At 45.0% G+C, this 15,747-nt stretch overlaps 1 protein-coding gene across 1 annotated transcript in view; it reads right to left on the bottom strand.

The window, feature by feature from the left end:
* Window positions 1–15,000, bottom strand: part of itga5 (integrin, alpha 5 (fibronectin receptor, alpha polypeptide)) — a 37,537-nt gene extending 22,537 nt beyond the window's left edge. The window contains exons 1-2 of the mRNA XM_073469374.1: window positions 14,642–15,000; window positions 3,234–3,364 (exon numbers count right to left, since the gene is read on the bottom strand). Coding sequence (XP_073325475.1) covers window positions 3,234–3,364; window positions 14,642–14,850 — 340 coding nt within the window. The 5' untranslated portion in view covers window positions 14,851–15,000. The remainder of the gene's footprint in view (window positions 1–3,233; window positions 3,365–14,641) is intronic.
* Window positions 15,001–15,747: the final 747 nt, after the last annotated feature.

Below are 15,747 nucleotides of genomic sequence, written 5' to 3'. Positions count from 1 at the left end.
AAAGCCACCAGAGAAGGGCAGGAGCTGAGGAGGGGACTGTGTTGCTTTGAGTCATGTTACCAAGGCAGCGAGAAAGTAAAGGCCTCTTAAATCCATACAGCACAACTGCGATCACTTATCTGACCATGTAAAGGCGAGGAAGCGCAGCGATGTGCGGTGCTCACATGGTCGCATTAGTTATAGCATTTCGTTCTGTGTCAGTAACGGCTCATGAAAAGTTCTGTTTGTTGTCTGCCAGCTGGAGTCACATGAAGTGCTTTCAATGAAAATGGAGGAGATCCAGAGCGGCGATAGAGGGTAGACCAAGAGACGGGTCACAGCCACATGCCATCCGACCAGAGCCCCCCGTCCCCCCGCCGGTGAAAGCGCAGTGTGCTGATGTGACAGTGCCCAATACGGACTCTCCCGGGACCAGCAGAGGAGCGTGGGGGTTCTGGAGCGCGTCCATATAGAAGCACTCTCGCCTTTGAACTGAGTGTGAGGGGGGACGGCCATTAGTGGAGTTAGAGCCCCTCGTTGTGTGTGTGTGTGTGTGTGTGTTTGTGTGTGTGGTGGAAGACAAATGGCCAAATTCACTCATCACATCAGCTGCCCCCCCCGTGGGACAGCAGGGGGGACAGAGCGGAGGAACAGGGCTCTGGTTTCTCCCTCTTTCCTCCCTCCACTCACTCCCTCTGGCCTTCTCACCCTCCCTCCCCTTCCTCCCATCCTGTATGAGCCCCCCCACCCCCCACTCCACCCTCCCTACTGCCCTCTCTCCATTCAGATCCATTGAAAGACTCTTATCTCGATGGAAGAGGAAGTGGAGAGGAGGATGGGGGAGAGTTCTGGCCACTTTGACCCAATTAGTTAGGCTAATTAAGAGGGTCTGTGGCCTGTGGGTCAGAGCTCAAACACACTAAGAGACAGCGAGACCTATGACACCACTTCGCTGGAGGAATATACTTCTAAGTAGCAATAATGTAGAGGAAGATAGAGCGACATCGATTAGAAAATGAATCGCAGGCTATTTTCATAATCAACGAGAATAGGACTCACTCCCAACAGTCCCCTTTAATTAAATCAAGCCTGATCCAATATCAGACTTGATAGCCTGGATATCACTTTAAATTTTTAAAACACCCATAACTTTTTTTTCATTATGATTCATACATTTTTCCCCCATCTTGCGACAGTGAGATAAAAAAAAAAATCTCTTGGATCTGTCCCTTTATCTGGATCTGCACCAAAAATGTAATGGGGTCTATTTTGGGCTAAGACCCATCATCCATCCATGTTTCGGGGAAATGTGTTCAGTAGTTTTCATGTAATCCTGCTGACAAACCAACCAACACACACTGCGATGGTAGAAAACATAACCTCCTTTGCTGAGTTAATGAATCATTTCATTTTTAAAGAAACAATGTCAAATCCTTGCTTGTTCCTGCTTCTTAAATGTAAAGATTTGCTGATTTTCTTTGTCATTTATGATATTAAATGAAAAGTCTCTGGGTTTTAAAGGTGCACTATGTTGTTTTAGACTTGTTTATTGATTTGGTTGCACTCTTTACACCTGGCCTACTGGTTGCAAAAGGGAAAGTAAATATATTTATATATTAATATATTTAACCCTAACCCTAAGACAAAACATAATGCAGCAGCGCTCCTTTACTCGAGCATTCATAGTGGATAAAGAAAAATGGCAGCTTCATCACTGAGTGTCTTTATTTATTGCTCTAGCTGTTACTATCCGGCTTGGCAAAAAAAAAAAAGTCACAGCTACAGTAAATGAACTACAGCAGTAAATGTCATCCATGTAACAGCTGTTTGGCAGAGCCACATTTGCATGCAGATGTCCATGTATTGAGTGTTCCTCCTCTGTGCGGCGGTTCTGCCACGATCCAGATGTCGGAACCGGCTCTGGCTCTCAAATCAGCTCCCTTCAAAGCCCCCTTGAAAAAAATATGAAGGACGTTCTCCGACGACCCTGGGGACCAACCTTCACTGTGAGGGCCTCGCCGCTCGCGCATGACATCACTCGCTGTGGGCCTCCAGCCAGCGCCCGTGGATGTGCAACACATTGTATGTTGCAAGAAAAACAGTGCAAAAAAAATAGTGGAGCAAAGGGTACCAAGCAGCGGTGTCCAATAAAAGAATGTTGTTAAACCAGGCTTGTGAAACACTCAGTGGAATATTTCTCCCCATTGTGCAGTATGGACAGTAAATTTAAGTTGGCCGACAATGTTAAGCTTTGATTTCTCAGGAAGGAAGCCAACAGCGCTGCGGTAAGTGTCCTTCTATGTTCAATCTAAAAAGCTAGTGCCTACACATTGTCCCTATCCTCACCTCACCAGGGCTACACTGTGCCAAACAGGCTGAGGGGTACTCTGTCAACACACTGAAACACGAATCCATTCATTAGACAACCTCACAGACTTCCTCATGCTCTCCCAAAACCACTTTACTTAATTCTGACTCAACCGGAGCCCTTTTGTCAGGAACCGGTGCTGTCTGCTCCATCTGTCATACAAACAGGACATTTCTTTGTCCAACCCTATTTGTTTATTGGTTGCTTATCTCCCAAATAGCTCCTGGGGCAAGACAACACAAACAGGACTCAGAGGAAAGGGAGGAGTATCCTTCAGAAACCTCTTCAGCACCCCATTATCCTTTTCATCCCCCAAAGAGAGGACACAAACAGGAAAAAAGGATCATCCAGGAACCAACGGAGCCAACAGCGGTTCAGCGGAGTGGAACACTGACGCCTGATCCAAGACCTGCTGCTGACAACAGGAGCAGAGAGGAAATGCTCTGCTGGCTTCAGGAGTGTATAAAGAAGCAGCAAACCTGAGTTTAAACAACCATCTCAGTCTTCTCAACCTCTCCAAAAACCAGGTAGTCGCTGATATATGCTTACAGTTCGACCTCAAAGTTAGCAGCGTGCGTACATTTTGCCCACAGTAGAGTTAGCTTCAGGGAAAAGACTGTTAAAAAAAGCATTTGTTGAAGATTTGTCTTCAGGAAAATAAAAATGAGGGGTTGATTTTCAAGCACTTCAAGTGACAACCTGGCGTGTTGCTAAAGTGATAAGAAATGTCAGAGGGTGCGGTGGTTACCCTCATGAAGCTTTACACCAGATAGACCCTTTTCATTATAGCGCACATGTCAGTCATCTGGTGTCAGAAATCAGGATATGCTGATGGGTTCGTTTAGTTTTATATACATATAAATACAAATATACAGAGAACGCTTACCTTCAACATCAAACTCAATGGCGTGACAGTCCGTTTGGCCGAGGCTCCAGGGACAGTAGAAGACGGATCCTCCCTCTGTAATGTTGACCTGCTTCGTGTCGGCCTTGGGAGCTCCTATCACCACACTCACACTGCGAACGAGAGACAGAAATAGAGACAACTGTTAAACTTTACAGGATTTAACATTTCACCTGTGTTTAATCAATGTCATAATGTCAACTCCTGGACATAAGTTGCTGAAACTTTAACATGTTTGATGACAATTTGGTGAAACTGTCCTGAAGATCTGTGTGCGTGCTCCCATTTTACCTTTGGATAATCCACGTTAGAAACAGAGACACGTTACTGTAATTCAAAATGTTAGAAGTTTACCAAACCACAGGATCCTTATAAACCTGAAACTCTCTACTTAGCCTGGCCTTAATTAAAAATCGCATTCCAGACCTCCCACTTGACGGCTTTCAACACGATGCAGTACGCACGCTTTACTGCCGTATTCTGACTCAGAAGCAAAACATTTTAACAGGTTGCAGCTCTGCAGCTTTACATAATCCCTGTTCAACCAGGGGGGGAACTGCTGCTATGACATGTGCACATGTGATGGTCAGAGACATATTTACTCCGCTTGTGCAGTCACACACACAAAGAGAAGCACTCACACGGTCACACATGAATCCCTGTGGGGCGGATTCGATAGGAAAACAAGAAAGCAGACAGGCTAAGTGGAGTCACACTCTTGTTTCTTCAGCTGTGGCACTAAACTTCCACGTCCTTGGAGCTACACTGTACAACCACAGGAAGAGCCGGCCGACCACTTTAACCGACGTGGAAAGAATCAGTGAGGTTACAGGTGAGCGCAGGACTAATTACATGCAGGACGGCCTTCAGAGATGAAAGAAGAACGGCCGGAGAATGATGAGACGTTAATGGAGAAAACCAGGATTTGGGCTTGGTAAAGTTTGAAAAAAAACGTCTCCCAGTAGTTAATGCGTCTTAAGTGGATGACTTAGGCATTACCTCATTCTAGACCCACTTGACCCTGACAAGCATCACAGACACAGTTTTCTGGCATTGATGTGGGCAAAGGAATCAAGGACCACTGAGACCAGACGGTGTCCCGGGGGGCTCCAACAGAGGAAGAGCACACCCTTTCCTGGCCGAGATCTTCCAATAGTCCATGAACGGTTTACATTTTGGCTAAACTTAGCATCCTGCCCCCAAGGGTAACTACTCAGCAGGGTCCAGAGGAAGCTGGGGAGCCAGCCATGACTCAAAAAGCAGTTAAACCCAGTGATATTCCAAAGCCTTGTGATCCACGATAATTAATCCCACTGAACCTATCTATTACCTCAGATGACAAAATGCTGAAAGTTATGGGACGGCTTATGGAAAAAAAAAGTGGGGCTGGGGTGTGTTGGTGGTCAGCACAAAGCTTTCGAATCATTTCAGCATCTCCGGTTTTGAAAACACACAACTGTGAGAGAACAAAGGAAGCGCCACAGAGGAGAAGTTATGAGTTTAGTATCACACCGTCACTGTGGTCTTAATACCTCAGAAGAGATACAGCACAATGCCAAGTCCAAATGTGGAGCAGAAAAACTCCTGGTTTGTGTTGGAAGAGAGAAACAGAAACAAACCAGTCTGACTCGGAGAGCCAAGAAACAGCTCCTGACCGCATGTGCAGACCCAGGAATCTCCCTGCAGAGCCGCGGAGCTCCACCTGTGCAGTAATCTAAATCACAGAGAGGCTTCCAGGTCGGGGATTCTCACGATGAGACAGCTGAGGATCTCCCTCTCGCTGTGTCCAAAACTCACGGATATGCGAGCAGTCAGTAAATATTTAACACGAGCTGACCACACTCTGTTAATATGTTTCGAACAAGAACTATGCATCTACGAGGCAGCACCTACAAGACCTCGAACGAGGGATCAACTGCTTTTTCTAGAAATAATCTGAATGCAAGTGCATGCACATGTATGCAGCAAACACTAACGAGGCCAAGGAAACTGGAAGCTGCAGCATCTTTTTTTTTTTTTTTTCGTTGAATCAGACCTGAATGCAGTCCAGCTGTAGCTGGCCGTGGCAGCTTTTCAAAGGGGAAAAAATACAGGAAATAACAAAACAAGCAGATCACGCTTTAATCAGCAAGCTGGCAGCTGAAGCCGGTTTTCACTACCTTGCACAGATGCATGCAGATGTGCAGACAGTCACACACGAACACAGTTTGATAGCGATCTTAAAGTGCTGCAAATTAGCATTTAATGGGTCTTTATCTGGCGAGGATCAGTCTGGTTCTTAACTAGCATTTGCCCGCCCTTCACCTTATCTGCTGGCCGTGAGCTCAAAAGGTAGAGCTTTTGTTTCACTAGCATTTAATGAAGCTCTGACTGCAGTCGGCTGAGTGCTGCACTGCAAATCCCTTTGTTTAAGTAGGTGGAGTGAATGTATGGCTCTTGGGATGGGTATGCAAATATATGTAATTGGCAGGGGAGAGGGGGTGAGCGATCCTCAGCTGTTCAGTTGAAAGACAAACTCATCGGGTTGCGTCTGAGCCGCTGTGGCTAAAAGTGAGTCTAGACAAAAGACCGTTCACAGAGGGATTGAAAGCAGCACCATCACAGCAGGAAGAGCTCAGGACACATCTGTGAAGCCATGAACAGTCGTGAGTGATGCTCTCTGAAATGTTTTGGCTGCTGGAGAATTAAACAAGTCCTTCCCATGTTGCTACGGACAAACAGCGTTTCACAAGAGGGGGACTTGAGCAATGTCCTAGTTAGGGTGTAGGGCGGATGAGAAGCATTAGCGGCTTCACCATGTCTAGCATAGCCAACCCCACCAGCTGCCATACAGCAGCCACTAATGGCCTCCACCAACCAGCTGACAATTAAGCATTAATTAAACTACTGTGAGTGATTTGGGCTGCGAGCGAGGAATGCGTAAACAACAGCTCCACTGTAAGTGAGGACTGAGGGTTTGTCTCATCAGAGGACACAACTCTACAAAAAAATCTCTCACCACACCATAATTGCCAGACTGCGACCACTTTTTTATGTGGGGCTGAGAGATTAGGGGTGATGGAGAGTGCTGGAACTTGCTGATGTGACACTAAGGATGCGGAGACATTGCTAATAAAGGTCTATGATGAGGTTACAGAAGGAAGTTGTCACGGGGCAAATTCCTCTGTTACCCCCCACCCTTCAGCCCCAACACTTTTTTTTTTTCATCCTCCATTCCACATTTAATTGTCTTCCATCCCAGCTGCAGAGCTGATGTCACTTGAACGCTATTATAACCAGTTCAAGCAAGAAAGAGAAAAATTACAATCGCATTTGTTAGGCCCCCCCAGAGCCGGCTGCAGTCACCATCTGCGGTCATAAACACGACTCGACGAGCGCTACAGCACAGATGCAAAGGGGGAAAAAATGGAGAAGTGGCCTTCACATCTCAGCAACACTTCAGTGTAAAAAAAAAAAAGTACAGCGACCCATGGAGTTCATACTGACCTATCAACACATGCTTAAACACTGGAGTGGTTCCATATCAGTAAAAGAAGTCAGACGCAGTGAACTGATTTGAGCCACAGGCAGCACTTGACCTTCACTGCTCTCATTCCAGCAGCAGAGAAATGGAGCATGCCAAAATAAAGGCTGCACCCAACGGTTATTTTCACTGTTGATTAATCTGTTTATTTTCTCGATTAGGTGATTTGTTGTTTGGTCTACAAAATGTCTAAAAATGGTGAAAAATGCCGGAGAGGACGTCCTCAAGATGTCTTGTTCTGTCCACAACCCAAAGATTTTCAGTTTACTGTGATAGAAAACAGAAAATATTTAGATTTTCTTACATAAATTTCCCCAACCGATTTATCTATAATGACAATAATGGCTGATTACTCTAAAAGAAGACAACTTCACTGATTAAAGCGTAACTTCACCAGTATTACCCGTTAAAGTGTGTTTACAGGTCTGAGGGAGTATTACTGAATATGTGGGGAAAAAAGTAGTGTAAAGCCTTTTGTGGCTCCAGAGGAAGCTGCATGTAATCTAATATATTACCTCCAGTGATGTCACTCAGTGGCTAAGTTGCATTGTGGGTAATGTAGGCATCAGGCTTTGAAAAGGAAGAAGAATGTGAGCATTAAAAAAGGCGATATTTCTGGTTCTGCACTATTGATTTTGATCATTCGTCGAGTGTAACCAGTGGACTTCTTTTCAAAATCTGGCGACTACATTACCCACAATGCAATATAGTAACTGAGTGACATCTCTCAAGGCAATTTATCAGTTTTGAACACTGTCTGACTCATTATGAACAGTTTAAAAACCAGTGATCAAAATTGACTTTTTTCACATATGGAGTTGTCCTGTAAACCTACTTTAAATTGTAAAATTGGTGGAGTTACCCTTTAATTGCTGCTGCTGTAGCCAAAAGTACAATCATCTCTCCCCCTTCGACTCTGGAGAATCACTTCACCAACATGATTAAATGACACCTGGATCAATGAGAGCGGAAATATGGAGCCGGACAGCGAGCTAACATGTTCAACAAATTAATGAATGGTCGATATTGCGGCGGTATGATGTCATCCTACTGCAATATTGACTTTTCAAAGCATGCGTGGTGACTTAGAGTGAGATCAGCTGAACGACAGACATGAGAAGTGTGCGATGACTTATTCTAGACCACATGGAGCCACACGAACCGTCTCGCGTCCTCTCAGAGCCAAGGCCAGACAGAAGCTGTTTGAGTCCTTACGTCTGCCATATGGACGACCGTCTCCTCACACACCACATACGCACATGTTCTCCGTGCTGCTGTCCAGGAGCCTGGAGATGATGAGAGTAGCAGTGCCTGCTGTGATGGCGTGTGCTGCTGACTACAGAAAGTCTACTGTGCTGTGCTGAAGCCTTATCCTTTGTTAACGGTCAGATTTTGCTGTAAAAAGCAGCGGGAGCAGATAAAAGATCTGTATGTTGCTCTACAGGGCTGCAGCAAGTCAGGTCTTTTATACCATCTATAGGCATTTCCACATCCAAGAGTGAACTTGAAAGGGGACATTGGAGTCCACACCAATCAGTGTTGATCAGATAAACAGTCCAATATGTCAAGGATCTGATCCCACCATCGCCATAAAATCATTTCCTTGTTATCCTCAACAGGATTACCGTGTCTGGCAACAGGTGGCCTGCAAATTACAAGTGCTGCTGGCCAAGATAGCAAAACAATGTTTTTTTGTCATCCAAACGACGTCCAAAGGCAATTCAAAATGATTGTTTATACGTGATGATTTTACGCTACTCTGCGGCCGGGTAGGAGTAACAAGTCTGGTAACTGAATCAGTAAGCGGACTCCAAGCTGATTTAGCGATTATTGTATTTAACCTTTTCTTTATTGCTATTCAATTTTTCTTTTCCTTTTTCTTGGCTTTATTGAAAGGACAGGCGAAGAGTGACGGGAAACAGGGAGAAAGAGGGGAAGGGGCCACAGGTTGCATTTGAACCCTGGACCATGGCGGCTTTCTTTCACCTTTTATTTTACCAGGAAGACCCATTGAGATCAAGGTTTCTTTTACAAGAGGCCGAGGCAGGAGCCATACAAAATCACAAAATATTCAAACACAGTGGCCTCTAGAGAAGAACGACCACATGCCTCCCTCACTACACTCCTAATGATGCCTGTAAATTCAAAAATGGATATAAATGTGTCTAATTTTAGATCTTTTTACGAGTTATTCCATGACAAACGTTCATAGAATGAAAATGCCGATTTCGCTAAATCTCACAAAACCTGGGTTTCATTAAAAAAGCAGCCACTCGCAGCTCGACTTCTTTGACTTTTCAGCAGGCAGCAATCATGGAGCCACTGTATTTTACCCTCCTTATGAGCGCTTTTTACGGTTATTGTGTGTAAACCAGCAGCTGTTCTGTCAAAACCACCAAACATGCAAAAAGCGATTCACAAGTGGCAAGGGAGAAATCTGAAACATCCTTCTAAAACATCACAATGACATGTGCTCAAGCATTTTCTCATACCAAACTGTTGCACCCCCACAAACACAAGCCCTCCCTCCCCTTTCACAGTCCAACTGCCCTAAAATCTTCCTGCAGGGAGTTTAACTGCCGGTGGTTCACACCTCTCCACAATGCCCACGTCAGGGGGTCCAGTCGTCTCACCTCAGGATAGAGAGGCTGTTGTATTAAACGTGCTGATTGGAGGAGGAGGGGGGGGGTGAAGCAGCTGTTGAAACACTTTAGTGTGCGCACCCCCCAACCCCAGCCGCACCCACACATGCATGCATACAATCGCACACACATCCAGAAGACAGTAACGGCCAGAGGTTACATCTCATTTCCATCTTAAATATGAGTTCTTATGCTAATCTGACTTTCAGCCAAGTAGGATCTCATTGTGAACAAGCTTGACGATGGCGTCATTTGCTTATTGCTATATAAAGCACAGCTTTTATCAAGTTACCATGGATGTGAGTCATCAAGTGACCCCGGGGGGTTAAAACAAACCAGACCTGCTGGTAGTCACAGATTAAATCTGGTGAGTATGAGTCAGGACGACCCTGACCAACGGCTAACTCCACTCCGAGTGAGACATGACGTCCTCGGGGCATTCCCAGCGCAGCAGACGTGACAGCGGAGGTCCACGGGCCCTTTACACACATCGCCACCATCCACACCGACAACTTTTTCCAGTGAAACACACACAGGCTCATTATTTAAAGCCCCCTTTTACCAACAGGGCAGTAAAAGCTAGACAGGCACTTTAAGTTAGAGACAGAGTGTAGCCATGCTAAGTATATCCCGACTGACCTTTACAGCAACAGACACTTATTTTCCCCACCTACTGGTCTGATTACCGTAGGTAACACACAAAGTATGACAACAGAAAATTAAGGCAACTTTTCAAAAGGCCAATAAATTAAGAAAGAAATGAGTCACAGTGAAAACTCCTCAAATGGAAAACAGTAAACAATTTCTGCCGTCAGACAAAGGGCCCCATTGTCTGCACGCAACGCCAAGAACCTGGACGAAGAAAAGTTTGGCAGCCCAAATATACAAGCTGCGCTCCTGCAGCTCAAACACTTACTGGTTTGATTTAGAGGCAGGTCCGTCGAAAAGGACACCAATGAAAACAATAACAGAAACAAGACTGATCATATATGGAGAGGGACTTCGGTGTAGACAGAGAAAACATTGCAGCTTTTAGTGGCCAAAAGAGACCCGGTGCCAATGTCAATATTAGTTCAACTCTAACCCTGTTTGGGAGGGTAAACTGCAGGAGAGTGACCTACATGGACCGGCTGACCTCGGCTGTGTGCTCGTCATGGTCAAGCCATCCGTGAGCTAATGCGCATCAGTGACATGTCCCTGAAACACGGGACTGGTGTGGACTGGAACATATTACTTCATCAGAGCGTCCTCCATCATTAGACATAGCTTTTAAATGACATTATAATCCCACACAGGGACAGTGCTGTAAAAAGTATCAAAAAGTCATACTGGAGTAGAAGTGAAGATATTGTGCTTAAATACTACTTTGTTAAAAGTGAAAGTTACCCGTACAAATAGTACTTGAGTAAAAGTCTTAAAGTATGTGATATTAAATGTACAGTATCAAAAGTACAGTTCGAGTTAAAGTAATATTATACACATATTTTCATGTAAGTAAATACTGTATACTATGGGTTGGTCAATTATCCGCCCGGTCCATTATTACATATAATATAGATCCAAGAAGTGTTTTTTTAATCCAACTGCCACTTAAATAAATGAGTTCCTCCAACAAGGAGGTTATGTTTTCACCCATATTCATTTGTTTGTTTGTTGGTTGGTTTATCAGCCGGATTACACGACAACTACTGAACAGATTTTCACAAAACTTGGATGAAGGATGGATCTCGGCCCAGAAGAGACCCCATTAACTTTTTGGTGTGAATCCGGGTAAAGGGACGGATTGAGGAATTTTTTTCTCACTTTCTTTAGGAATAAAGGATAAAGACTCTACAAGACAATGGGGGAGGTCTTAAGTAGGGTTGAAGACTCGTGTGGTCCGATCAGGCCACACCATGGACAGACATCCCTCAAAATCCCATCAAACACACCTGGACCAACAAATCTACGCCACTGAATGAAAACATTTGACATTTTCATTTATTTCTCAGTGAATAATGCGTGAAACATTATGAAAATCAGGCATATTTAGATGGCTGGTGTCTATGAGTAAGAACAAAAGGGGACTGTTGGGCCACGGAGGTTATGTTTCTGCCTACATCAGTTTGTTGGTTTGTCAGCAGGATTACAGAAAACCTGCTGAACATATTATCACGAAACTTGGATGGAGGATGGGTCTCGGTCCAGAATTGAGATAAGACGTTTTTAAACACTTTTCATTAATTTCTCAGGGTTTACTGGATGGACTTTGATGAAAGAAAGCAGGCGTATTTAGGTTGCTGGTATCTATGACTGAGCACAAAGGGGGAATGTTGGGCCTTGGCAGAGTTAAGTAATTAGTAACTACAGTTACGAAATAAATGCAGTGAAGTGAAAGTACAATATTATTCTCCAAAGTGTTGTGAAGTGGAAGTATAAAGTAGCAGAAAATGGAAATACTCAAGTACAAGTACCTCAAAATTGTACTGAGGTACAGTGCCAGAGTAAAGTGTACTTGTAAAATGAAAAGTCCAAAAAAGTGTCTAAGTTTATGTTCCCTCACACGCCCAACATTCACTTGTGGAGAGGCACCAGGATCCGTCTCGTCCCTTCATACACTCCAGGACAGGTCTGTTATTATTTACAGCCCGTGACCTTTGGCTTTGTCTATCTCAGTATGATCCACTCCCTCATCTGTGCCTGGCACCGGAGACAGTCAGAGAGGAGTTACCGCTGTTTGATTATTAAGTGTTTGAGGAGAGAGTGAGCCCTCGGAAGTCCTTCCCATGATGCAGCGGAGGGCGTGCGTGGGGACTGGCATTACATGTGAGGAGTCAACCCTCGCTCAACATGAAATAACATACAGACACTACAGGAGAACATATATCCTCCTGCCCTTCCTGTGTTCATCTGACAAGAGCCGTCCGTTCACAGACTCCGTCCTCGGGCGTTCTTCCATGGTGGGCCGTCTACCAGTGTCCAAACTTAATTGTGTTAGGCCGGGCCGAAGGGCACGGCAGACCCGCATATATAAACTCATTGTCAAGATTGAGTGTCAAAGTGGAAGAAAGTCAGCCTTTGTGTTCGCAGGCCTGACAGGGGTTATTATGGATGGGAGAGCTATCTTCCTCCCTTATATCTGCATCTGCCATCAGTTTCATCTCCCACCAGCGATGAGTGCAAGTTTTTTTCAAAAGAAGCAACAGTTTCACTCATAAGGCCGGAGCCGGGCTGACAGCAGCTCATCCGGACTAGAAGAAAGTCTCTGTGCAACCCTCAGCTGACCTCACCCCAGCTACTCCCCCTCCTCTCCCCCATGTCTCCAAAGTGTTGGGCGATGATGATGTGACGGCAAAAACGAGAGATAACAGAAACTCCTTCCATGAGTCCACTGATATTGTTTTGATGTGTCGACTTCTAAGAAACTGTGAATGAAAAGCAGCAGATACATGTGGTTTACAGATAAAGCAGTGACTCACGGCCTTAAATCTGCTCTCTCCTACTTTGTTTTCTTTGACATTTGACTTCTGAATACATATCATCCACAGGAAAATTACAGGGCGCCGGGATGTAGGGAAGCTGCACTTAAACATTATTCCTGCTCTGCACACATACAAACCATTGTCTCACCTCCTCCTCCTCCTCCTCCTCCTCCTCCTCTTCCATATGCACGGCGGCTGGACTGCAGAAAAGTTCAGATTAAGTCATCAGTAAGATGACGTCTACTCTGCCTCACACTTAATGAGACGGGGAGAGATGATGGGGAGGGAGGCTAGACAGTGGGGGGAAGGTCTACTTTACGGGATGGATGAATTAAAAAGCCCCGCAGAATGACATCAGCATAGGAGGAAGTAAAGGAGGGGGATGTTGGAGAGAGAAGCCGGGTTCAAGCATTCAGGCTTCACGTCCTAAATCATACAGCTCTCCTGAAGCTCCTGCTTCCCTGACAGAGAGGTGAAGACCAATGGCAGCAGCAGGCTTTTAAAGAGACAGCTAAGGCCAGGGCTGGAGAGGGGGGGAAATCTCCCCATGTCTGAGTGTCTGCTGTCCAGGGAAGTGGGGAGGAGAAACAGGGAAACCAGAGCTGCTGCTGGCGGCCCACTCGGCACAAAGCCCTTTCTCAAATCCCAGCATGCTGGCTGGTTGAACAGTGGGCCGAGACACCGCTGGTGCTCAGCAGACACAGACTCAGCCAGGAAGTCTGATTACGTCTGAGTGAAACCTTGACTGCGGCTGCATAACCTTTTGTTAATGATTATTGGGATTAGAGGGTCTGAGGCTCACCAAAATGTACAGAATGTGTGCAGCAACACGACGTGTGGATCTGTCAGCAGCTACATTAACCCATGCCTCGCTTTTTGGTGCGTCCTAATTGATTTAAAGGTTCCTAGGACTGTCAGGATGTCCCACACTGTTATTTTCTCCCCATACGACTGAGGTAATAGACCTGACCACAGGCATGTATGTATGCGTTTAAGACCCTCAACATGATTGATGCCAAAATCTCTTAAAGAAGAATGCGGAGACAACCACAACATGCTGGGTGTCACAGGGATCAGACCCCACTGAGCCAGGAAGCATCAGAATTAAACGCAGAATTTCAGACCAATGAGATTTGATTACTAGAGGTTGAAGTTAACAGGTTTAACAGATTAAAAGGTCAGATTAAATGTCATCCTGTAGTGCAACAAGATTAAGATTTGAGGGCGATTCCAAAATCTTTTAGTCTTTACTTGGGTTCATTCTCTTATTCTATAATGAAATGGCCACTCTTCTATATCAGCATTATTGCATTTAATGTGGGCAATCATTCAGAGCACAAATGCAATTTCCTGAATCTATTTAATTACAGTGAGTTGTGTGCGCACCGAGGGCGTGTGCACTGTGCGTAAAGCATGTGCCCAGAGATCACAGTATGAACACAACACCCAGATTTAATATCAGAGCCGCAAAAACAACAAACCCCACAAATGATTTCAGCATTTCCAAAACAACAAAAGGAAACTTGAGCTGTAACTTTAACGGGCGAGTTGTAAATGTTCTGACGTCTGGCACAAGAAAAACCTGCGATATTAGCCAGTGGAAAGTTTGCACGCAGCATATTTGTGTACAACTGGGTATCGTGAAGTGCCCAGATGAAGATTGTAAACAAATGTTTCAGATTTCCTCCCGGAGCTTGTTGCTGAAAAGCCCACTTTCTTTTCTATTCGGAGAAGATAAATCATTGCTGTGTTACAGAAACTCACCTGGAAGAATCAGCCAAATAAAAGTCAACAGCATATCCGAAGTAGCTCCCTGTAGGTCCGCTGTAAACAGCTGGGTTCTCCACGTCCAAGTTGAACGCCTCGCAGACAGGCGGAGAAAAAGTGAGTAATAGCCCCGTTATACAAAGGAGAGAGCGGGCGAGGAGGGCTGCCATCCCCGGCGTCTTTACGCGAAATCGTTCCAAGCCCATTTTCTTGAGAATAAATTAATCCGCTAAAGTTTGTATTCAAAAGGCGAAATTGTCCCAGTTTGTGGTGCGTTCAAGTCCGCAGATGAAGCCTGAGAAGAGCGGTGGTAGATGGGTTAAAACTGCATCCCTGTAACTCTAACCGGCCAGTGTCTCATTAATGCTCCGTCAGCTCCTCTCTGCGTCCTCGCTCCTCTCGCTCTCTCTCTCCAGACCTCCACGCCTTCTCTGCTCACCTACTCATCATACATGGAGGAGCAGGGAGTTCCCACACCCGTGACAAAGTTTGGGAGAGGAGGAGCTTGTGATTCCCTTAAAAAAAAGGAGAAAAAACTTGAAGGGGGCTCTTCTCTTCCACTATCTGTGAGTACATGTTGACCAGGGTGGTTTAAACGTGGTCACTTTTGCGCTTTAGAGTTCAGAGACTTTCTTATCAGTGACATTAACCACAAGAACAATGAGCCAAAAAAGTCCTTCTTCCAGTTTTATCTCAGTTATCTTGAGCTTTTGAGATTGAAGTTGCCCTCAGAAGTTGTTGATATGAAGGTCAATGAAACTTCACGTTTCCACCTAATATACATCTGTTGTTTAGATGCTCCTGCTGTCCATGACGTGATAAGATACGACTTTATTGATCCAGGATCACTGGAGAAATTCAGTTCATTCAGTTTTTTGTTTTGTTTTTTTATCTCTTGAGGCTTTCACTGATAAGTCAGGAATTTAAATCATTATGAAGCACTGTCTCCCTTGTGAGCAGTAAAGGAACAGTTCACCCACAACAAAACTTCAGTCATTATCTGCTCAACCCCACGCAGATGGAAAGTCTGGTGAAGTTTCGTCGTCTACTAAACATTTCTGGAGCTTCACAGCAAAACAGTGTTGCCGCATTCTCCTAAACAA

This window comes from Pagrus major, chromosome 7, assembly GCF_040436345.1.
Source record: "Pagrus major chromosome 7, Pma_NU_1.0".
In the NCBI taxonomy this organism is placed as follows: Eukaryota; Metazoa; Chordata; class Actinopteri; order Spariformes; family Sparidae; genus Pagrus; species Pagrus major.
This window is presented reverse-complemented; position numbering and strand designations above follow the sequence as displayed.